The following is a 23,887-nucleotide window of genomic DNA, read 5'->3' as shown; positions in this document are numbered from 1 at the left end:
AGATTGATATCCAATACAGGTCCTCCGTATAAAAATAATAACTACAATCCCAAACGCTGAATGTGTCTCAATAATTAAATAATCAACTTAATTTTCAATTCATAAAACTTGGGGCGTTATGTTAGTCGGATAATTTGTTAAGTAGGAAAGGGAGGAAAGGAGTTATTTTAAGAAAGTTAACATACATACACACACAGAGCGTTTAATAGGATACTGGATTATTCTACAGCTACTCTATTAATTACTAATTACTACGAGCAGTAAAAATACTTACGGCACAACACAATATCTACAAATACTGGTATTAACCGGCTAATTAGTTGGTTTAATTATGATTACAGATAATTAATAATTAATCATTGATTCTGGCTGGTAATTATTTAGCAGTAAAAAAAATAAATCAAATCGATCAATACTAATACAATTCAATACAAACGTTATTTGTCGAGAACATTAATAAGCTTGTGACGACATCACACCAAGCACACACAGACAACACACATACATACACAGACGCGCGTGAAATAACGGTTATGGTTATTCTTTTTTCTTCAACACACTAGAGCTTTCACATGGACTTATTTCCCGGTAACTTCAAGGGTCGTAACTAGTTCATTAGCTTCGATTGTACTTACACCCCTGAGGGTTGATTGCAAAAACGTCATTGAGCTTGAGAATCACCACCCTGCTTCCTTCTTTTGATCATCTTCATCAATAGTAATACTATCCAAAGGTGTTATTTCAATGTTAGAAAGTTTTTTATGGTTTTGTAATCATAATCATTGTTCGGCTACCTGCCCCATGTTATTTATATCGTTAGTTATTTGAACCTTAGAAGATTTTTATGAAATTTTTAGCTATCAAAAGGTTAAATTACTTGACGGGTTTACTTTGATCTGATCAGATATGGTCAGATATATCAGACATGATCAAATATATAAAATCTGATTAAATATATCAGATATGACCAGAAATATTCAATCTGATCAGATATATCAGGTATATCAGATACGAACAGATATTTATGATTAAAAATGACAGATCTGATAAGATGTATTAGATATGACCTAATATATCTGATCTGACCAAATATATTTGGCCAGATATATCTAATTTGATCAGATATGACCAAATATGCCTGATGTGTTATATCGGATCTATTTGATTTATTGATAAAGATCAGATATATCCAGGTATATTATCAGATATCCCAGATCTAATTAGATATATTGGATATGATCAAATATATCTGATTAGGTATATCAAATCATATAAAATACATCAGATATGATCAGATATATTTGATCTGACCAAATGTACCTGATCAGGTATATTAAATCTGATCAGATATCGTATATATTTGATGTATTGAAAAAGATCTGATACATCAGATATGTCCAGATATATCAAATATGACCAAATATATTAGATCTGATTAGATATATTAGATATGATCAAATATATCTGATTAGGTATATCAAATCATATAAAATACATCAGATATATTTGATCTGACCAAATGTACCTGATCAGGTGTATCAAATCTGATCAGATATGACCAAATATGCCTGATCTGATCAGTTATATTACATATAATTGATATATTGAACAAGATCGAATACACTAGGTATTTCAGGTATATCAAACATAACCAGATATATCAAATCTGATTAGGTATGATCAAATATATCTGATCAGATAAATTTGATCTTATATATATCAGATTAATCTGATCTTATATATTTTAGATAGATCTGATTCTATGTATCAGATTCGATCAGATAGATCTGATTTTATATATAAGATCTGATCAGATATATTTGATATATTGAACAAGATCATATATAATCAGACCTAATGATATTAATCTCAAATATAAATAAATCGCTACCACCAAAAGAAACAAGCCAAAACAAAAAACAATAAAACGAAAATAAAAATGACAACCAAGATTTTAGGTTGAGCACAAAGTCGCAATGCAGAGAGCAGTAAAAAGTGCATAGAAATGATATTACAGGTGTCAAAAGTCGATCGACTGCTGAATTCTCAAGCATCTGAAGGACCTAGCACAGCATAGCAGTATAAGGAAGAAAGAAGGTGAGGGTTTTCACCCTCTTTCAGTCGGTTTCTGAGGGTGTTGGTGTTGGTAGATCGCTCAGCACATGCGAACCATGTGGCACGTCGGTCATTGTGATATTAGGCGGATTCTTCATTCTCATTCTACATTCTACATTCTCCATTCTTCATTCTTTGGCAAATATTTAACATCTAAGTACTAGTATACTCATCATGCAGCAGTAGCATGCATCTGGGAAACTGGAAAACTGGTTAACTGGGATTGCTCTAAGAATTTGGCACAAATCTAGATGTTGGGATGTTGAAAGGAAGGATGTTCAATGGATTACCATGGATTGTCAAGGGGACAAAGGGACGATGATAGGGACAAGGTTGTGGAACTAGGAAGCTTTCCTCGACATGATCCAGTGGCCGGAGGACCTGAAGCTTACCCTCTTGCCTTGCTTGCCCCTGGCTCCCTTCTCCCCGGGGGGGCCGGGTGGCCCTATTGGACCCAGATCTCCCTTTTCGCCTTGGGCTCCTGTTTCGATTTATATTTATATTTGTCAGCAAGTTGTTCAGTCATCTTTCAAGTTCATAGAGAGAAAGAGTTCCGAAAAGATGAAGAAGAATTTAATGACAAAGTAACTGATTTATGGAGGTTTAGTAGAGGGGGTAGATATTTTGAGCCGATTTTATGGAGGGACTTCGGGAACTCTATTTGAAGTTAAATTGTAAAAGAATCAGAAAAATTGGCCGATTAGTTTCCGAGTTATAGTCGTTGCAAAATTAAGGTACAAATCAAAGCGCGGGAGCAGGAAAATTTTAATTGAGATTTCTGGGTTAAGGGTAAGAGATCTTTTTTGTGGAAAATTTAATTTCCTTTAAGAAAAGTTATTATCACTTTCTCTATATATTTAATCGTTCAGCCAGAAAATCAAGATTAATGTAAAAAAATTAATAATTTCTGAAGATTTTCAGTAAATGTTATGACGTTATCAGTTACTTTGTCAGAAAAAATTCAAATAATGCTTTTAGAAGACTCATTAAATCAACAAAATAAATTGAATTACATCCATATTGACGAAACTATTTATATTATTCCTTTAATCTCTTATCAAAAAGGTATTATCATGAGTCTTAATAATAATTATTAGCGGTTGTCGGATTCCCGACAAAAGATCCAGGACAAAGGCTGAGCCTGAATCGATAGGAGCCAGAGAAACGTATTGGGGCTCCATTAAATAAAAAGACATAAGTGTAGTAAGGGAAGAAATTTTTCTTACGCGGTGAAATATCGGCATTGATCAGCCGCCAAATGAAAGAAAACAAGCACTAGGACTCTGATCGAGAAGAAGAAGAAGAAGAAGTAGAAGAAGAAAAAGTAAAATGGACGTTGTACTATATATAAGGTAAAACTATGAAGGCAGTCCGTCGGGCGCAATCTAAAAGTTACAATTGAACAAAGTTCTAATTGGCGAGAATACGTGAGCGGAGACGAAAGCCGCGATAATCGGTACGGGCTTTTGCCAAGTAAAGCGCGAGTACTCTAAATGTTGAGTTATACGACAAGACTTTTAGATAACTTTTTTTTAGTTACTTTTCTTATATTATTATTATTATTATTATCTTTATTACTAGTTCTTTTTTGGTTTTATTAATTGTCAGTGAAAAGCTTTTTATATTTCCTCGAGATCTAATTAGAAGAAAATGAGGAAATTCGAATTTTTGATTTTTGGTGTTGTGATAACTCTCGAACGAATCAATCGATTTTGATTCAGCTTGCGGTATTTGATGCAGGTTTTTAACCTTTAAGTCTCCATGAAGTTTGAAAACAATTGAGCTAGTAGTTTTGAAGCTAATAAAAAAAAAAACACTTTTCTCAAAAGTGCAATTTTGGAAATTGTTCAAAATTTACTCGACCAATCAATTTGCAATTCTGTAAGAACATTTAGGAGGTTAAATGCTTTTGGCTATACTGCAAGCTCGGTTTCAAGCCGTCGATTTGATTAAAAGATATTAAAGAATTAGAAACTGGCCAATTTTTGTATCTTTCAATTCCTTGCGATAATTATTGAAAAAATCAATCGATTTTGATCCGGGTTGCGGTAATCAATTCAGATTTTTGATCTGAAGGTCTCCATGAAATTTGAGAAAGATCAATTGAGTAGTTTTCAAGCTAATCCAAGAAAACACTTTTCTCAAATGTTCAATTTTGGAAATTGTTCAAAATTAACTCGACTAATCAACTTGAAATTCTGGAGGGACTTTTAGGAGGTTAAATGCTTTTGGTTACTGCAAACCCGGTCTCAATTCGTCGATTTGATTAAAAGATATTCAAGAATTATAAACTGGCCAATTTTTGGATCTTTCAATTTCTTGCGATAATTATTGAAAAAATCAACCGATTTTGATACGGGTTGCGGTAATTAATTTAGATTTTTGATCTGAAGGTCTACATTAAATTTGAATACAATTGAGCGAGTAGTTTTGAAGCTAATCCAAAAAACACTTTTCTCAAAACTGTACTTTTGTAAATTGTTGAAAATTGACTCGACCAATAAACTTGCAATTTTGCAGGCACTTTTATGGGGTCAAATGCTTTTGATTACTGCAAAGCCAGTCTTAATCCGTCGATTCGTTCGAGAGATATTCAACCCAAAATAAAAAAAATCCTATTTCAAAAATGAGCACTAATTTACTATGATAAATCATGGCACGAAATACATTATTACAACAATAGCTTAGTGCAGATAAGCTTTGAAGTGTGTTGACATATATTGACTTACCAGGAGGTCCCGGTGGACCGGGTGGTCCTTCAAAGGTCCCGAGAGGAATCTGCTTTCCGTCCAGTGAAGTTGTCAATCCACGGTCGCCCTTGTCGCCTTTGTCACCCTGGATTGCCAAGACAATAATTTCAGTGAGTAAATTTATATAAAAATATTGACTGTGGTCGCTCAATAGAGGAGAGATGAGTTAGTATAAGTAATAAGTAGGGGGCGCACATAAAGCGTGAAAACACATTTGACTCTGATTTGAGATTGATTGTCAGCAGCCAGAAGGGACTATAAATCCCACCATCAACACCAACTAAATCTATGAGCCCAGATGTTTAGTCGAAAACACACTCACGCAAAAGCGAAATCTGTTGTTCGGTATTAAGAGCTAGCGACACTCTAATTTAGTTTCGTTAGTTAACGTTTACTTTACTTTGTTAATGTTGTTATTATTATTATTATAATCTGGATTACGTCAGCGAGGTTCCAAGCCCCATCATCCGGGTCTCAGAGGTTAAATTTACAAGGAAATTCAATGCAATTAAGAAGTTCGATCGCTGTTGAAGGAAACCACTATTTTTTATTAATGTCAATTACTTATTGAAAAATTTGAATTTTTGAGTTGAATTTTTAGAGGGACCCAGGAGACACTGTATTACATTAAGTTATAAAAGAAACAAAAAAAAATCGGTTAATTAGTTTCAGAGTTATAGTCGTTAAAAAATAAAGGTACAACCCAAAGCGCGGGAGCAGGAAAATTTCCATTGAGATTTCTGGGTTAAGGGTAAGAGATATGGAAAAATTGTAAGAGAATATTAGAGTCAAAATTCTGGGCTAAGTATCCAAAATTCGAAAAAAATTATAAGAAATCTTTCTTGTAGAAAATTTAATCAAAAAAAAAAATGTCTTTATTATTTTTCCGATATCTCCCTTTAAACCAAAAAAGCAAAGTTTTCTTTTTTAATATCCCACAAAACAAGCAATCGGATCTCCTTATCTACCCTCAAAACAAAACCCTTCACCTAAACACAAAAAAGGTCTTAGAGACTCACACGTCTTCCCGGAACACCCCTAGTTCCATTGCGTCCTGGCATACCCTACACGACAGAGAAAAACAATCTATCTACAATCACAACCACGGATTAATTCCTTAAGTTGCTATTTTATATAAAGTAGGCAATAGCTCACGGGGATCCCTGGATGGCCTGGCAATCCCGGAAATCCTGAAGGTCCGTAATCGCCGGATTTCCCCTAGTCAGATCATCCATTACCAACTCAGAATAAAACTTACGACCAACATAAAATTGCATCCTTATCGAAGTACAGATAAAAAAAAGGACAACTCACCTTTGGTCCGGGCGTTCCTGGAGGTCCGACGGGTCCTGCGGGTCCTACCGGCCCAGGAGCGCCCTTTTCTCCGGGAGGGCCTACTTCTCCTGGGATTCCCTGGCGGCCGTCTTGTCCTGCTATTCCTTCTGAGCCTTGTGGCCCGGGTGGTCCTGGAGGTCCTGGCTCTCCTGGTTCGCCCTGATGATTACGATTTTTTAAATTATTTTTTTTTTTTTTTTTTAAGGGAAAAAAAACATTAATTTTTTGTCACTATAAATTAATGTACGAAATATTCTAATAATTTATTTTTGATTAGCAATTTTTTTTATTTTAATTAATTATAAAATATGAAAATTTTAGTGTAAAAAAAGAAATTATGATTGGCTGTGACGGAATTATATCCGTCTGGCTGAGAACGAAAAATTAAAATTACACTTTCTTGTATTTTATACATTCAGATCACCATAAATCACTCAAAAGTTAAACTTAATCTAAAAAAAATAAATAGTGTCCAGTAATACAACAGATAATCATTTTCTTTATTAACGCAAATAAATCTAAAATAAATAAAAAATATGACTGATGTCGGGTTGAAAAAAAAAGTTTGGAAAATCCAAAAGTGCACGCCTCATAATCTTATTTTCTATAGTAAAATTGATCAAAATAAAATACAAATACTTTTAAATCTTTCGCGCTATTGTCCACCCAGAAAATAAAGGTACTGCGCGTGTATTGTAAGCGAACCTTATTTACATAGATATAGATATACAAACGATAAGTGGATTTTGGTTTATTGCTAATTATAATTAAACTACATTGAATTAGACCGTGATCTTCGAAAGGACTAAGTTTTAGATAATACTGAAGCGTATAAAAAAATGGACTTGATCAGTTAAGTTTTTCGGCAGTTATCGTGACCACGCCAGTTTTCATATATCAGACACGCGGACGTCCACGGAATAATTTTTTTAAACATTTTTTTTATTTTTTTAAAGAGCAGAATGTCTTTTAAAAATGTCATAAGTGTTGACACTAGTGTTTTTCCATGACATTTATGTGTAAATATTGTTCTACAAGTGCGATAGAAAATAAATAGACAATTTTAGTTCAAGAAATCGCTTGGTTTTTGTAAGGCGAGTGGAGAGCACAGCTGTCCAATTTCAAAACACAGTAACTGACAATTTCAAAATTTTTCTTATTAAGAAAGAGTTTGCGCGCCAAAATGATAAAAAATTTGATTTATGAATAGAGAATTCTTGAATTTAAATATTTTAAAGAAAAACTACTTGAAATTAAGCTCTAAAAGTTATAAAAAAACGCAGCAATACTAAAAAAAATCAAGTACAAAAATTTTGCAGTTGCTGCGTTTTAAAATTGGGCAGCCGAGCAGAACCTCATCCGCTTCGCTTATGAGGCGTGCAAATATGATTGATGTCGGGTTGAAAAAAAAACCACTTGTAACTTTTCCGGGTGTTGGTAAAGAATTGTTTGTATGTATCGGTCAATATTTAGTTGTCCGCAGTTTTTAATAATCATAATTTTTCACAAATAATTGTTTTATTCTTCGTTAAAATATTTTTTATTTTTATATTTACTAACTTATTTCAACGACAAATATAACCTATATAATACACAAATAGCCGTTTTATTCATTTATTTTAGATGACAAACATAGACATAAATATATAAATACATATAGTTTGTAAACTCTCTGTAAAATGGCGTTGCAAACCGGATATAATACTACGTCACTGCCCCGTGAAAATTTTAATTTCAAAAAGATAATCTCGTTTATTTAAAATTGTACCTCGATAAATAAATTATTTAAATATTTTTCTTTTTTTTGTCTTAATCACTTAAGTAAACTTTTTAAAAACAATTAAATCAAACAACACATGCTACTTATCTATTGACAATAAATATGACAAAAAATAAAGAAAAAAATTTTTGTGAGTTGGTGCAACGAGCAGAGAGTGTGTGCCCAAACACGAGCGCAGAAACTTTCATCTACTAATCTTTCTAGTTTTTATTGTTTATAAAATTAAATAACATACTACCTCTCTACTAAACGTAACATTTATTTTAATAATTTTAAATTTTTATATTTAAAAAATTTTTTTTCTTTTGTATTAATAACTTTGATTTTACTTTTTAAAAAAAAATCAAATTAATCAAACATGCTACTTCTTTTTTTCATTCTATTGTATATCTTAAAGACCACCAGGATCGATAATCTATGGGCGGATCGCTGATATACGATGCATAGTAAATTTTATTTTGTTCGCAAATATTCCATTTACGTATATATGTTATATGTAATCGATCATGTAGACAGTGCACTAGAATATCCAACGTAAGTATATCGAAGTAAAACTATTACGTGATTTGTGATTGGTGATCGGTATTGCACATATCAGCCTTTCAGAAATAACCTATCGAGACTGTCATGACATGACGGTCCAATGGCTAGATATATACATATACATATATATAGATGATATTCACTCAAGGGTTGTTCACCAGGTTTGTTCGGCAATTATTTGTACATGCGATATTATAGATCGAGACGGAATAGGCACAAGCGCATCAGCTTTTTTTTTTTACAGGATGATATAGTATTATGTGATATAGTCTCCACATCAATCGCTAAATTTATGGAACCTTTGTAGCTACCAGAGCATACACTGGCTATTTGCTGAGGTTAGTCTAGACTTTACGTAAGCTGAATAAATAATTATGGCTAATGGAAAAATAATTTATCTGTTTAATGTAGAAAGAATTTCATGTTAAGAAATACAATTTGGAATAATTAAAAAAAAAAAATAAAAATTTATTTGAGTTGATTACTGTATAGATATTCACTTTGAATCAATTAAATTATCTTAAATTGTTTTTCTTGAGGTAGTTTTCGAGGTTAATGCATACTGTCAGAAAATTCTAAATTTTTGTATACTTATTGAGAACATGATGATAAATTACCTTTAAAATTTTAAGTCGATTGACCATCTATAACCCAAGATCAATTCAATTAAAAATTGGATATTTGACATTGATTGCATACGCTCTCTGCAGTTCTGTACCAGTTTCTTAGTTATAAAAAAAAACTAACGGTCAGAAACTTTCAAAAAACTGACAGTCTTTTAATGTATTTCTTGTGAGTTTAAAAAAAAATTTTTGACCGTTTAATTATTTATAAATAACGGATTAAAGCTCAACAATTTATGAAAAATTATATATCTACGGAGTCGGACAGAAATACTCTATGAGTTACGTCTCCACGGATACAGTCGTGCATAAAAATTATGGATTACTTAGATGCAAGCTCATATACTTTTGCGGCGCGTAAAATCTAATTTTTTGACAATATTGTACCGTGACAACTACCTTAAAATAAAATATAACACTTTTTTTGTGTTATCTTCGGAAATAAGCAAGCGATTTTGATTTTTTTGCGGGAATTAGTAGAACTTAGATACGTAACAAATAAATTTTTATTGAATGTAGTGAAATAGATCCCTAGTAGCAACTAAGTTCGTCTTGGGAAAGTTTGGCTCAATAATCTTGATGAAGGTTCTGCTACAAATTTTTACAATTCTTGGACAAGAAACTTACGGCAGATCATTCTTCAAGAATCGTCGAAGAATCACTCCAGATATTTGACCAAGATTCTTGGGCAAGACTATGGCCAGAATTCGTCCAGAAAATGGCCAGAAATGGTGAGGCAGGCTCCCTATCACCACTTTTTGACACTTAGTTGTCAAGGCAAAAATTCGAATTCTTAATTCAGTACAATAACAATGCGCACTGTTAGTCTATTTCATTCCTCGCGCAAGTTTGGGTGAAACTTCTTTACTAACAATCTGAACAAATTCTGGCTGCAGACTTGTCACTAAACTTGAGCAAGTATTGCTCCAGATTCTGTTTTAAAATCTTGTCCAAGTCTTTCGCAAGTCTGGACAAATAATCTTGGTTAACTGTCTGGCTCAAGAATTGTCCGATTCTGTTTCCAGGGCTTGGTCAACTATCTGGCCAAAGAATTTTGTCCAAAACCAATGTTACTAAGGTATCCAAAAAAATCGACTATTTTGTTAATTTCTGTAAATTCACCTAAATTTTAATATTTTTACGCCCAAATTTGATAGTAGGCTCGATTACTAAAAAGTTTCTTTAACAAATGACTCTAAAAATACTCCAGCAAATCAGACATCTGTGTAAGCATTCCGCGAGCTCTGTTGGCAGATCATAGATCATGTTTCATGTTCCATTTGAATATAAGTTAACCATAATCACATAAATATGCCACACGCCACATGTTGAGGAGCCATATATCCCTTGCATTCCTCATTATAGCTTACAGCCTACTTTTCTTGTGCCTATTTACCCTCTTTTTGCATCACTACAAACTACCAACCATGATTGCACTATTTTAAAATTCGTGCGAAATCTCATGCAAATACTAAACTATAAATCACTGAATTTTGAACTTATAAATGTTTGTAACTTCTAAAATACTAATTTTTTCGAAATTTTATAAGCAACCATTTTTGTAGCCCTTTAAATTTTCTTAACAAAAGTCTTCCATGATTTTTTTCAAAAATCAAAAGTATTAAATATCCATAAAAAACAAAAGAAACTATCATTTTTATTACAAATCGGCGGATTGATATCTTATAAATCTTCATATAAAATTAATTAATTTTTTATGACCATGCAAAATCTCATCCAAATACAAAACTAAAATAATATCGTCAGGATGGGACAAGAGGAACAGAGTCAATAAATAACGACCCTTACTGTTCCAGTGGATAGGTTTGTTAGTCCTTTTGAAATTAGTAAGCCATTATAAGCCGATGACTAAACAAACTTACCTTCAATTGAATAATTGTCTGCGCAGATATATTATGCCCGCGTTCTTGAAGCCCCTAGAATATTTCAGTAACGGAACTAAAAATAATGCTAATAAAATCATAATAAATAATAGAAAAAAAAGAAAATAATCAGTCATGTCCGTCAAAGGTCGAAGGATCACAGGCACCAAAATTAACCCTAGTAGCACAAAAATTTCTACTTTCTACCACAACTCTAAATGTACAAAAACAAAGAATATATGTATTACATATATCACATTAATAATATATCGAGCTGTGCTTTGTAGGGTTACCTTTAATGCGACGATTTCCGCGTATCCAAGTGTCCCACCGCGGAGCGTTGTCACTGACCTCTTTAACCCCAATCCCTGTGCATTGACCCGTAGGGGTGAAGACATTCAATTTATTTATATGTTTTCTATTTATTATTTTATTATACAGATAGATTCGTCCGGAAAATAGAGTAATCTTTGTCAGGTTAAAAACCCCCTATTTTTATGGTGGTGATTTGAGACCAAAGTTGCAAATTTTTATTTAAAATTCTGCTCGTTGGGCATATCAGAGACCCCCCAAAAAATAATTGAGTGATTTTTTCAAAAATTACCCACGTTTAAAGCCCAAAAACACGATTTTTTTTTCTCAAGATCGGAAAAAAATCCTTTCAATGATTTTTTGGTATAGCTACCCTTATATATTTTGAGAACAATATATACAGTATGTTAAAAAAATATACGAAAGCTATACGATGTGTTATCTGAAAGATATAGGGGTAAAATGGTAAAAAACGGAGTTTTTTTCAAACCTAACAAAGAAAACTTTTTTCCTATGGCCAATGTACCCACTTTGAAATTTTTTATGTAATTAAGAGCAAATTTGTCTACTTTTTTCACTTTTACAAAATTTTTTTATCTGTGATAGATTTAAAAAAAAAAAATTTTGAAAATCGTCCTTGGCCGAGATCAAAATTTGTTAATGAATAGATGCTTGTAATTGTTAAAAAAAAATATTTGCAGCTTTGGTAATGATTAATGGTGGATGAATTAAGTGACAAAGATTACTCTAGTTCGAAAAAAAAATTAATAATTGTTAAATTTGTTACGAAAGCTCGAATTGAATAGAATATAATGAAGAATCGGGTGAATTGGTGTACCGTCTGATACGTTCTTCTGTATAGTAGTATTTTTTTTCTGATAGAGTCCCCATTGTTTATGGTAGCTACCTTTACAGCCGAGAAGACATCAAAGCCGGGGCTCCCTAATTCCCCTTTTTGTCCTTTGTCACCTGGGCGACCCTGCAAAATTAATTACACTCATATTTAGTCTGCAGGTGAAGTTTATTAGCTCTGGTGCTAAAAGAACTGGAATTTAATAATAGCTTTTTTTTGTCTTTTAATAAAAGCTCTTTTTTAAAAATTCCATTTTTAATAACAAAAATAGTAATTTTAAAATTAATTACCGGATCACCTTTCGGCCCGTCTAATCCAATTGGACCCTGAAAAAATATGTGAAAATTAATAACACAGTAAATAAGTCGATTGGTAGTAATTAAGTAATTAACTATTAGCGAAGCAGAAAAAGGATATTAAACCTGGAAAGCAAATGTTATTTAAGCAATGATACCGATGATATTGAAAAGTTGCTACAAATGACCCGGTCATAAAAAGTCTCGTTATTAAAACGGGGAAAACGCTTATGACCATGTGACGCACTCCAATATCGGTAACATGTTGCTTTCTGCTGGGGTATAACCAAACTTTTTAACGTTCTTCAGAAATTTTTTGTCTATTGACGTCAATATTGATATTATTGAAAGTTTGCGATTTTTTAAATTGCTCTAACTTTTTAAATATTGGTTTTATCAATTTTTTACAAGAAACCTTATTTGTTGGTCTTTAAATTTTCTACAAAAAAGTTTTTCATAACTTTTCTCTAAAATCGAAATTCTGGTAGCTACGTATGAAAAATGAAGAAATCTACACAGAAAAAAAGTTTCACTTGAGCTAAGAAAATATTTCTCTTCCTAATTATTTTCTTGAGCGAAAAAAATTTTGTTTTTAATACAAGAAATTTCACTTATTCCAACAAAATTAACTCTCTTGCTTTAAGAAATACGTAACTTGATCCAAGAAAATTTATTTAAGTCAAGAAAATCTTATTGTTTTGAGAAAATTCAGCCTCTTGCTCTAAAAAATTTAGTTCTTGATAGAAGTAAATTTTCTTGTCTTGAGAAAATTTTTCTCTTGCTCCAAAAAATTAAATATTTCGATAGAAGTAAATTTTCATTAATATTTTTATTGATTAACATGTCAAATGGGAACATCAAAGAATATTGAATCATTTTTTTTCATTCAATATGTATAATTGCTCTCTAAAATAATATAAAATGGGTATCAAATATTCAATAGAAAAATTTTCTCAAGGTGAGAAAATTTTTTTCTCAGCTGAGTAGGTGGCGCTGCTTCCCTAAAGTATCTAAAAATCTTGATCAAGTATAAAAATTTATTGTATTAAGTATTTATGATAATTTGAATTAAGAAAAAATGACTTCCACCAAAAATAGAATTTCAAGAAAAATTTTTACTTTGGCCAACACAATTTCAGTCTTTCTTCGGGCACCCGCAAATTTTCTTGAGCCAATAATTTTGTTCTCCAGTCAAGAAATTTTTCTTTCTGTGTATCGTTTTCGCTACAAATCGCCGAATTTATACCACAATAATTGTTTATAACTTCAAAAATATTGATTTTTTTGAAATTTCATTAGAAACCTTTTTAATACCTTTTTAAATTTTCTACAAAAACGTTTTCATTAACTTTTTTCTAAAATCAAATTTCTATTAACTATCTTCAAAAAACAAAAAAAACTCATTTTTGCTATAAATCACCGACTTTAAACCTTATTGATTCCTGTAACTTAAAAAACACTAATTTTTTCGAAATTTTATAAGAAACTTTTATGATAGCTCTTACAATTTGCTCAAAAAATTCTTATAAAATTTTTTCTAAAATCAAAATTCTATTAACTATCTTCAAACAACCAAAAAAACTCGTTTTCGCTATAAATCACCGAATTTACACCATAATAATTGTCTATAACTTTAAAAATATTGATTTTTTTGAAATTTTGTAAAAAACCTTTTTTTATAGTTTTTAATATTTTCTACAAAAAAGTGTTTTACAACTTTTCTCTAAAATCAATATTTTAACCGCTATTTCTTTCTAAAAACAATATCATAGCATAAACTTTATTTCATCCCAAGGTAATCTAATAGTCTTTTGCTTTGTTGGAATAACTTTATCGAAAAACCGCCGGCTAACAGTAATTACCAAAAATAATTGAATTTTAGTATCAAAATTTTAGATCAAAAGACAAAAATAATCGGTACCGACTAAAAAAACATAAAGTATATTTTTTTCATAAAAAGTTTGTCGAGTAATAAAAAAAAAAAAAAAAAAAAAAAAAAAAGAGTTAATAACAATAATTCAGGGTAAATTAATGAAAACACGATTTAATATAACAAAGTTTAGCGGACGTTAATAAAGTTTAATAGGACTGCAATTGGATTTACAGATATCACGAAATCGAGAAAGGGACGTCGGGAAAAGGATAGACGCCAGGTTAGGTATTAGCTAACGCTCACAAGATTACCGAAATTTGATTTTGGGTAGACCGCGAATTGAACGCCAAAAGAGATAGTCAGTATTAGTTCCGGGGAGGGGGAATGCAAATGGAGAGGGTTTATTCCAGAGAATGGAATAAACCGTGCCGTATGAAAAGCTAACGGCTATCAGGATGAAGAGGGGGGGGGGGATTCTACGGAAGGGTTAGTTTGCAAAAGACACAAATAGAGCGCAGAAGGGGAGGGGGTTGCGTGATTCGCTCGGTGAAGGCGAAATTGCATTAGTGGCTCGTCCACTGCATGCCAACGTCAAAGCGCGGATTTAAACAACCCTTTTTGTTACCCGTTACCGAAATTAACAGCGAACTCGGATATTTGGAAGCATTTCGGAGGACTAAAAGGAAAATACTGATTTTGTTGGATTACTGACAGAAAAGTTGATGCAACTTTGTAAATAAGGGGTTTTTTGGATTTTTGTAAGAGACTTTTTTTGTAACCCGTAAAATTTCAGACATAAAATTTCTCAACAACTTTTTATAAAATCAAAATTCTACTAACTGTTTATAAAAAATAAAAGAAAGTATCGTTTTTTAAATAAATTACTAAATTTTTTACTTATAAATGTTTGTAACTTTTAAAATATTGGTTTTTTCGAATTTTTATAAGAGATCTTTTTTGTAAGATAATATAATATATAGATAATATCTATAATATATATAGATAATATCTATAATAATATATAAATATTATCTATAAAAAACCAAAAAAACTCTTTAAATTTTCTTAAAAAAAGTTTCTGACAAATTTCTTCAAAAATCAAAATTTTACACGGAAAAAAGAAAACTCGAAAAATTACAGTACATAATGTAACGTGGCGCTCCGTGATAAAAACTGGAAAAATTACAGTTTCAGATTGTAATTATTACAGATTTTATAAGAATTACATTGTAAAGTGTAATGTTTACATTGAAAGCTCTGAAAATTAACATTCAAAGTTTGAATTTAGAAAAATGTTATTTCGAACTGTAATTTTTCTAGTTTTGATTACGACGGGACCGATTTTACATTTTATACTATAATTATTTCTGTTTTCTTTTTTCCGTGTAGTTAATATCTATAAAACACGAAAAAAACTATCATTTTTGCTAAAAATCACCGTATTTGTACCTTATATTTTGCTTGTAACTTTAAAAATACTAAGTATAACAAGATTAAAGAAAGTTTGATTACAGGTATGTGTATGTGTATTAATGTGTGTATTTGAATGAATCTTAATAAGTATATTCGTATAATTAAGGAAGTTCGAGCGTAACTAATGAGTCAAAATAATGTTAAAATTTTTTTTTAATTTTAGCCTTCCCAATATTCGTCAAAATTCTTTATTTTAATTTAAAATAATTTAACCCTTTAATGTTCTGGAAGCGCAATGAATCTCAGTGTGAGCTGTTAGGGGAGAGAGCCAATCATAGACCGTTATGTGGTTGTGTGAAAGACGGTTTAGTTGTAGTAGTGTGTCCATGCGTCCCTTTCTACTACTTTTCTGGCCCCCTCTCCAAGAAAAAAACTATAGCTCTCTCACTTAAAGAAAAAGACATATGACTCGAATTAAGAGTGGGGATTCAAGGCCGAACATTAAAGGGTTAAACAATGTAATAATTGATGATTTTGACTTATTTAATAAAGTAGAGTAATAAAATGACTTTGGTATTTATTACTTGCCGGAAAAAATAAACAGATTTGGCAATAGCGCGCTTGATTATACTCTTAACGGAGACGTGGATGAGTGTGTGAGTTAAACATTTCTCTCTCTGTAACTATATTTCTATCCTTTTCTTTTTTCTCAGCTGTTGACGCGATGTTGTCAAATCTTTATTCGAATAAATGGCTGACGATAAACGAGTTGCAAACATAAAATTTGACTTTAAATATTTCAAAAATTATATCGGTAATCTATTATTATTAAATTATTTTTATATTTTGCAATAATCCAAGTTTCTTGTGTAGAGTTTTTTATCTGTTAAAGTTGGGAGGTTAATATTGAAAAAAATAATTAAAGTCTCGACAAAAGTTTGTCCGCCATAAGAGCCCGTGTATAAGGAGATAAAATATGTGATTTTTAAAATTTAATATTTGAATAACTAAACGGTGAATCTTTTTAAAATTTTGGGATTAAATAAATGACGTATTTATTTATACGTATACTTAATTTCAAAGCTCAAAGTTGGAAATTATTTTTTACATTAGATTCGCTCGAACTTCCGTAAATAATAGCATAAAGAATGTTTTGAATTTACATTTCAACATTTTTTTGAAATTTTATAGACCTTTTTTGTAGCCCTTAAAAGTTCTTACAAAAAAGTTCTTTGCAACTTTGTTCTAAAATGAAAAATCTCCTAGCTACCCTCAAGAAATAACCAAAACTATCATTTTCGCTACAAATCACCGAATTTATACCATATAAATTAAACCTCAATAACTTAAAAAATATCAATTTTTTCAAAATATCATAAGAGACTTTTTCTGTATATCTCTAAATTTTCAATTAACTTTGTCCCAGCAATTTTTCGATAAAATCAAAATAAAAGGACTAATAACCAAAATAAAGGAACAGGCGGCTACTAAATCTGTAAGTTCCTTACCGTCGAGCCAGCGTCTCCTTTGTCGCCCTTGTTTCCCTGAAATTTCATTATATTTTCCTTTATTTTCAAATTTCCTAACCAATCATTCAATTTTTTTTTTCTAGGTTAGTAATTTTAACCAAAAATACTTCGGGTAGGGAGGGAGTGAAAAGACCCACTGGTTAAAAGTCAATGAATCAAAATGAATTAAATTAAAGTAAAGTAAAAAAGAGAAGAAAGAAGCAACAAAGCCAAAAGAGGATTAAATAAAAACGAAAAAAAAACACTACCGGAAAACCATTCTTGCCAGGAGTCCCTGCAACACCCTGGAAAAATTTGGGTAAACCAATTAAATTAGTCAACACAAAAAAAACCATGCAAACTTAAATTTTCATGCTTAAAAATCTTTTTTTATTTTTTATTTTAAGGTTAGATCAAGTTAGTTTTTTTTTTAATTTTTCACAATAAATTTTAATAAAAAAAAAAACTTACAGGTGGACCAGGTTCTCCAGCGTCGCCTTTTTTGCCCTTCTTGCCCCGCTTTCCTGGAGGTCCTGGCTCTCCTTGTGGACCTGCGGCAAAAATAAATTATTTTTTTATTTTAAGTTAAACTTACGTCTCTTTATATATTTACAATTATAATTACGATAGTAATTATAATTTTTATTATTATTATTGTATATGAAAGTAATTTTAGCGGTAAAATAGAGGAAATCTGGACAGTGAGCTCGTATGCCCTCGGGCGAGCTAGAGCATCTCTTAGTTATAAAGTAAGGGGTTGAGAAAAGTGGTAGAGTGGAAAAGTGGAAAAGTGGAAAAATGTACGATGGAAAAAGAATATTTTAACATTATAGAAAGCTATTATGAGATTCTAGATAAAAATCCAGAAAAACTTCTTATTTTTTTTTTGGCTTTTTTGATTTTTTTTTGTTAATGTAACTTTTAAATTAATTGACTGATTTTGTTGAAGTGTTATCTTTTATTTTATGAAAAACAATTCAAAATAATTTAATTGATTCAAAGTGTTTATCTACATAGTAGCTAACTCAAATAAATTTGAATTTTTTTTAATTATTTCAAATTGTTTTTCTTAACATAGAACTTTAGGTACATAACAATCTGATGAATTTTTGTTTAATTTGGTTCAGTAGTTTTGAAGTTACCCGGAAAACTATAAATTAACAAAGAAGGCTATAAAAAAACGAAATTTTTGTTATTTTTGCTATAATCTTCGAAATTGATCTCTCAATTTTTTGAATTCTTACCAAAACCGAAAGATCTTTCAGAAATTTAACAACCTTGCAATTCAATCGTTACAAAAATTTGAAAATTTCAAAATCTCAAAACTTCGAATGATTTACCTCCATTAATTTTCTTTTTGTACGCCTTATAAGCGAAGCGGAGGTGGTACTCTACTCTCGCTTTGCAAAAATCAAGTGATTTTTTGAACTGAAATTGTCTCTATTTATTTTCTATCGCACTTGTAGAACAATATTTACCCATAAATGTCATGGAAAAACACTAGTTTCAAAACATGAATTTTTAAAAGACATTTTGCTTTTTAAATAAGTAAAAAAAATGTTTAAAAAATTATTCCGGGGACGTCCGTGTGTCTAATGTATGTATGGAAACTGGCGTGGTCACGATAACTGCCGAAAAACAACTGATCAAGTTCATTTTTTTTTAAACGCTTCAGTATTGTCCAAAACTAAGTCCTTTCGAAGATCACGGTCTAATTTAATGTAGTTTAATTATAATTCGCAATAAACTAAAATCCACTTATCGTTGTTTAAAAGTATTTGTACTTTTTTTATTCAAATTAATACTTATTTAAAAGTATTTGTATTTTATTTTAATTAATTTTATTATGGAAAATGAGATTATGAGGCGTGCACTTTTGGATTTTCTAAACTTTTTTCTTCTTTCCTTCTTCGAATATCACTTTCGCTTTAATCAGTTTTTTCAGAACATATATCAGCTCTGCACTTGACTATGAATCTTACAATTGTTTAAATTTATCATTTATACTCAATCTGGATATTTTCATGCATTGTAAGTAATTAATATTTAAAAATATAAAAAAATTCTACGTATATGTACATATAGATAAAGTTTAAACTATCGAAAATAACTATCCTATGTTACTACTCGACTAATTTCCGATTTTCCGTCCTCGTCTTCGAATAAAAGTTCATATATTACATATTTATATATAAAATATAAAACATATAAATACATGAAGTATAGCTTGGGGCTTGCTATAATAAAGTTGACGTTAAAAGGAATGAAGAGGGAGTTTATGGCAGGTAACCTCAGCCCCGGGGTGGAACAACTAAGATAAAAGATATTTTATAAGAGAGACATTCCTTTGGTCGCGTATTCTCACTAAATTCCGAATATCGTGACTTCCTTCCCCTTCTACGTAACTCTACTAGTTTTTTGCCATTTTTTTTTATTATTTTTCATTTCTGGCCGTCTCGCTCGTTGCATTAACGAAGGCTCAAAATCTTCCCTTTCCACTTTGGTCCTCTGTTAACATTAAATTGTATATATATAAATGACGGTGGTTAATCGTCGAAACGAGGATGGAATTTTCGGGATAAAAGCACGTTTTACCCTCCAGGCATGTCGCGTTCATTCGTTTATATATCTAACTATCATACTCGCGGCCATCTTGACAATGTCCTTTTTAGTTTTGTACATTGTAGACCTTGTAGAAATAATAAATTGATAATAATAATTAAAACGGTTCTTATTTTCAGGATATTTAATACTTGATGTTTATTTAATTTTCATACAACGTTTCGCCACTTTCGCAGCTTCCTCAGGTGCTCAATTACAAACATCAATTGTTAAATTTATGTATAATAATATCGGCATTTAATCGACTTAACCTTCTTTTTGTTGTTAGTATCATATCACACTACTTTTAATACTCAACAATTTAACAATTATTAATGAACTAGAGTATTAAAATAAAATTTATATAAATTTTACAATATAAAATATAATAAAATTACACCCGTCCAAATCAATCTCCAAGATACAACAGCTAAATATCCTGAAAATAAGAACCGTTTGAATTATATTACAAATTATGGATGAGAACACTAATAACGATAATAATAATTATTATTTTGTTTAAAGTTTTATTATAAATTGTGTTAAATAAGATTTCATGAGCGTGTTTGATTAGGCTATAAGTTAAGAAAAGTTTAAAATCAAAGTTATGATATAAATATTGAAGATTAAAAAAAAGATGATAAATCTTGATTGTAAAAATTTAAATTTCCTACAAAAAAAGTCCTTTTCAATTTTTATGTATTTTATACCGTTTAGATGAAATTTAAATTTGAAATTTTAATACGTTCATAAGACTAAAGCTCAGCAATGATAATAATAGATTTTTCAAAAATTGTCGTAAAATCTTGAAAGTGTGAGGATAAAAGGGAAAAGTTAAACATATTTTTTAGGTAAGAGCTAAGGTAAACCTAATTTAAGGCGCGAGCGAGCGAGAAAAAGTGTTCGGGGACGCGGACGACAGAGGGCGGGATAATCGTGCTTTAAAAGCCAGAGTTGATCCTATGCTGGGGATCTCAGCCGAAACTTTACCGGGTTTTATTATCATTTTTATTTTTATCCTGTGAAGTGTAGGTATGTTGAGAGCTAAAAAAAGTGAGGGTGTCCAATCTCGCTTTGTGTTTGCTCTCAGCCTGTCTTCATTTCCTTCCTACTATTCTCAATTTTTCGATCTACTTCCCGAGGGAAATCGTCTCGTCGGTTAGGAAAGGCATTTATTGTTTGGATAAACACTGAAAGTACGCTCTCAAGATTTTTACGGGTAATATTGTTAGTTTAATAATTTTATTTCGCAATTGATTTTTAATTATTTTCATTTTCACTGATACGCTGACTTTTTTATTTTTTAGCCATAACTTTTGAAATTTTGATTTTAGCGATTTTTTGCAAGATATCTTATTCTTGAAAAATTGAATTCCCTACAAAAAAGGTCTCTTATGATTTTTCCCTATTTCCAACCCTTAACCCCTAAACTTCAATAAAACTTTTCCTGCTGCCGCTTTTTGAGGTGTACCCCAATTTTTAAATGATTATAACTCGGAAACTACTCAACTGATTTAATTCATTTTTTATAAATTAACGTATCATAGTGTCCCCAAGGTCTCCACAGAAAAACATCCAAAAAATTCAATTTCCACCTTAAAAAACCCGGAAGTCGAATTTTATAAATGAAATAGCAAATAAACGAAAATATTGTAAGTCTTGTTGTGAAAGTTGTCGCGTATAAATTGACGAGAAAAGTTTGCCAACACTTAACACTACCCCGACACGTCGATCGTATTTGCGGTTGCTGAGATGAAACCGAGTGGCAACACTTCCGTCATCACGGAAAATGTGTTAAAGCTTTTGAGTGTAAGCGACTAGACGGAGACAGAAATAAATCCTGTGACTCCAGTAAAATCGCCTGCGACAAAACTAAGAGAGAGACAAAATACGCTAAGGAGATTCTGGCGGTCTCTACTGAGTCAGACGCCTCTAACTCGACAAATAACGAGTCACTTTTACGAGGGAGTTTACGCTACAACTAATATTACAATTTATAAAATGAAACGTTCTATAACTTTCCGATCTACCTATTAAATAATAATAATAATATTGCATTTGATGTGCAACAAAGTACTAGAGCTGTTGTGAGTATTTTTTCCGGGGAAGAAAATTTTCCGAGTTTGGTATTTAACTACGGTAATTATGTTTTCAGTTTAGTAATCTGTTAACTTGTTTAATAACTTTTCACCGTAATAAAGTTTCATGTTTACAAAATTTGTTACGTTGTTTTAAATATCCTAGTTCAATTATCGTTATTGTCGATAGAAAAAAAAAATCTTGCCAGGAATCGAACCCGGGACCTCCGCTTTACACACCAAAAATATAATTAGTTACGACAATATGTTATTAAAGTTATTTTTGGCTATATCTTTGGTGAAAAATGGTATTTTTAAAAAATTTTTTATGCAAATTTAATAAGCAATATAATTAGAAACTAACTGTAGGTTTTAATTGTTAAAACACTTTTTTGGGTTTTCTTTCCTGCACGATATCTCTCGAACGAATCAACTGATTTTGACCGGATTAGCGGCAATCGACGTGGTTTTTTTATGTTAAGAGCTGATTAGTTTTTGGAGTTGATTGATTAAGCCGTTTAAAAGTTATTCCAAAAAAACCACTTTTGAAAAAATTTTTTTTTACAGTTTTTTTTAGATTTTTTGAAATCCATCGGTCCGAAACAGTCCAAATTGTATCCAAAATCTAAGTTTGGCCAAGCCCTTTCGAATGGCACCAACCGTGATGAAATCGGTTTAACCGTTAAAAAACGGGGTAAAACCAATAACTTCCCGATTTTTGAAAATTTTCAATTTTCTTAGCGGGAAGTTAAAAATTCTTAGCGGAAATCGAACCCGAAATCTTCGCATTGCATCTAATAAACACACTTACCCACAACAATATGGCGACGAAGTTTATTTTCTCTGTATCTCCGGTAAAAAAGGTCTTTTTAAAAAATTTTTTTTGCAAATTTATTCAACAATTCAATTAGAAAGCAACTACAGGCTTTAATTATCAAAATGGAGAGGCACCTTTTTTGATGAAAAAAAAATAATAACTACGAGTTATATTATAAGACAAGATGATAATTACATGACCTGAGCAAGCCGAGTAATTAATTCGGTAACTTTTTAGCATTTTAATTTGTTTCCCGAAATAATTCACCGGCAAAGGGAAAAATATTCATGAGAAAGTTATTTTTCCAACACCCCGGGCTATCGGAAATTTATTGTTATTATTATTATTATAAAGATAGTTGTAATGAGAAAGGGGTTGTTATTGATGTACCTTGTCTCTCTTTTATTCGGGTGTGTGTCATCGTGAAAACTGATAAGAGGAGTGGGAGGGGGGTAAAGAGAATCCAATGCCCTGGGGCTGATGTTTAATAAAACGAGGGAGATAATTTTTGGTGTAATCTCAACACACACTCGACTAAATGCAATTAAAATGATCAGGCAAGTGTGAAGTTAAGATTTATATACTTTTTTGGGTTAATAAATATTCAACAATTCGGAGGATCGATATATATTCAACAAAATAAGGGAAAAATAAATTTTATTGAAGTAAAAGCAAGGAAGGGTAAGAGAAAGTATAATTAATTAAAAAAAATTTTTTCATTTATGTAATTGTTATTTAAATTTTTTCACTTCGAAATTACAGAATAGGTATATAGTAGATTAATTTTACGTGTATCGTGTATCGCGTATTCCTTAATTATCGCGAATAGGTAGACCAGGAAGCGTGACCTCGAGGGGGGGGGGGGTTAATTAAACTGCAGCATCGTAAATTCACAAGTGCACTCATGTATGCATGTCCGATGTGTTCGTTTTATGTCCTTACACTTTTGTTTTCTCGGTTACCATTCCCATTTCCATTGCGGTTTTTTTTACCTTTGTGCTCCTGTAACATTTGCCGCAACAAAAAATTTCAGTGGAAGACAAACAATAAAAATGTAAATAAATAAAGAAACTCAGAAAATTATCATGGGAAAAATACGAAAAAAAA

The 23,887-nt window shown here is 31.1% G+C and overlaps 1 protein-coding gene and 1 long non-coding RNA gene across 25 annotated transcripts in view; one reads left to right on the top strand and one right to left on the bottom strand.

The window, feature by feature from the left end:
* Positions 1–23,887, bottom strand: part of LOC123264370 (collagen alpha chain CG42342-like) — a 128,091-nt gene that overhangs the window by 14,498 nt on the left and 89,706 nt on the right. For 10 of the 24 annotated variants that reach the window (XM_044727628.1, XM_044727624.1, XM_044727644.1 and 7 more), the window contains exons 2-11: positions 17,756–17,835; positions 17,554–17,589; positions 12,485–12,520; positions 12,180–12,320; positions 11,323–11,397; positions 6,180–6,359; positions 6,021–6,083; positions 5,885–5,929; positions 4,845–4,950; positions 2,508–2,596 (exon numbers count right to left, since the gene is read on the bottom strand). In XM_044727628.1, the coding sequence (XP_044583563.1) occupies positions 2,508–2,596; positions 4,845–4,950; positions 5,885–5,929; positions 6,021–6,083; positions 6,180–6,359; positions 11,323–11,397; positions 12,180–12,320; positions 12,485–12,520; positions 17,554–17,589; positions 17,756–17,835 (851 nt within the window). Of the gene's footprint in view, positions 1–2,507; positions 2,597–4,844; positions 4,951–5,884; positions 5,930–6,020; positions 6,084–6,179; positions 6,360–11,029; positions 11,084–11,322; positions 11,410–12,179; positions 12,321–12,484; positions 12,521–17,284; positions 17,321–17,553; positions 17,590–17,755; positions 17,836–23,887 lie in introns of all 24 variants that reach the window. The other 14 variants (XM_044727623.1, XM_044727633.1, XM_044727630.1 and 11 more) reach the window with 14 other exon arrangements.
* On the top strand, positions 20,019–23,566 carry LOC123264373. Its single transcript, XR_006509319.1, has 4 exons — positions 20,019–20,091; positions 21,968–21,972; positions 23,282–23,291; positions 23,556–23,566. It is a non-coding gene; the product is annotated as an uncharacterized LOC123264373 (long non-coding RNA).

Source organism: Cotesia glomerata, linkage group LG4, assembly GCF_020080835.1.
Source record: "Cotesia glomerata isolate CgM1 linkage group LG4, MPM_Cglom_v2.3, whole genome shotgun sequence".
Classification (NCBI taxonomy): Eukaryota; Metazoa; Arthropoda; class Insecta; order Hymenoptera; family Braconidae; genus Cotesia; species Cotesia glomerata.
The sequence above is the reverse complement of the archived record's forward strand: the minus strand, read 5'-3'. Positions and strand labels throughout refer to the sequence as shown.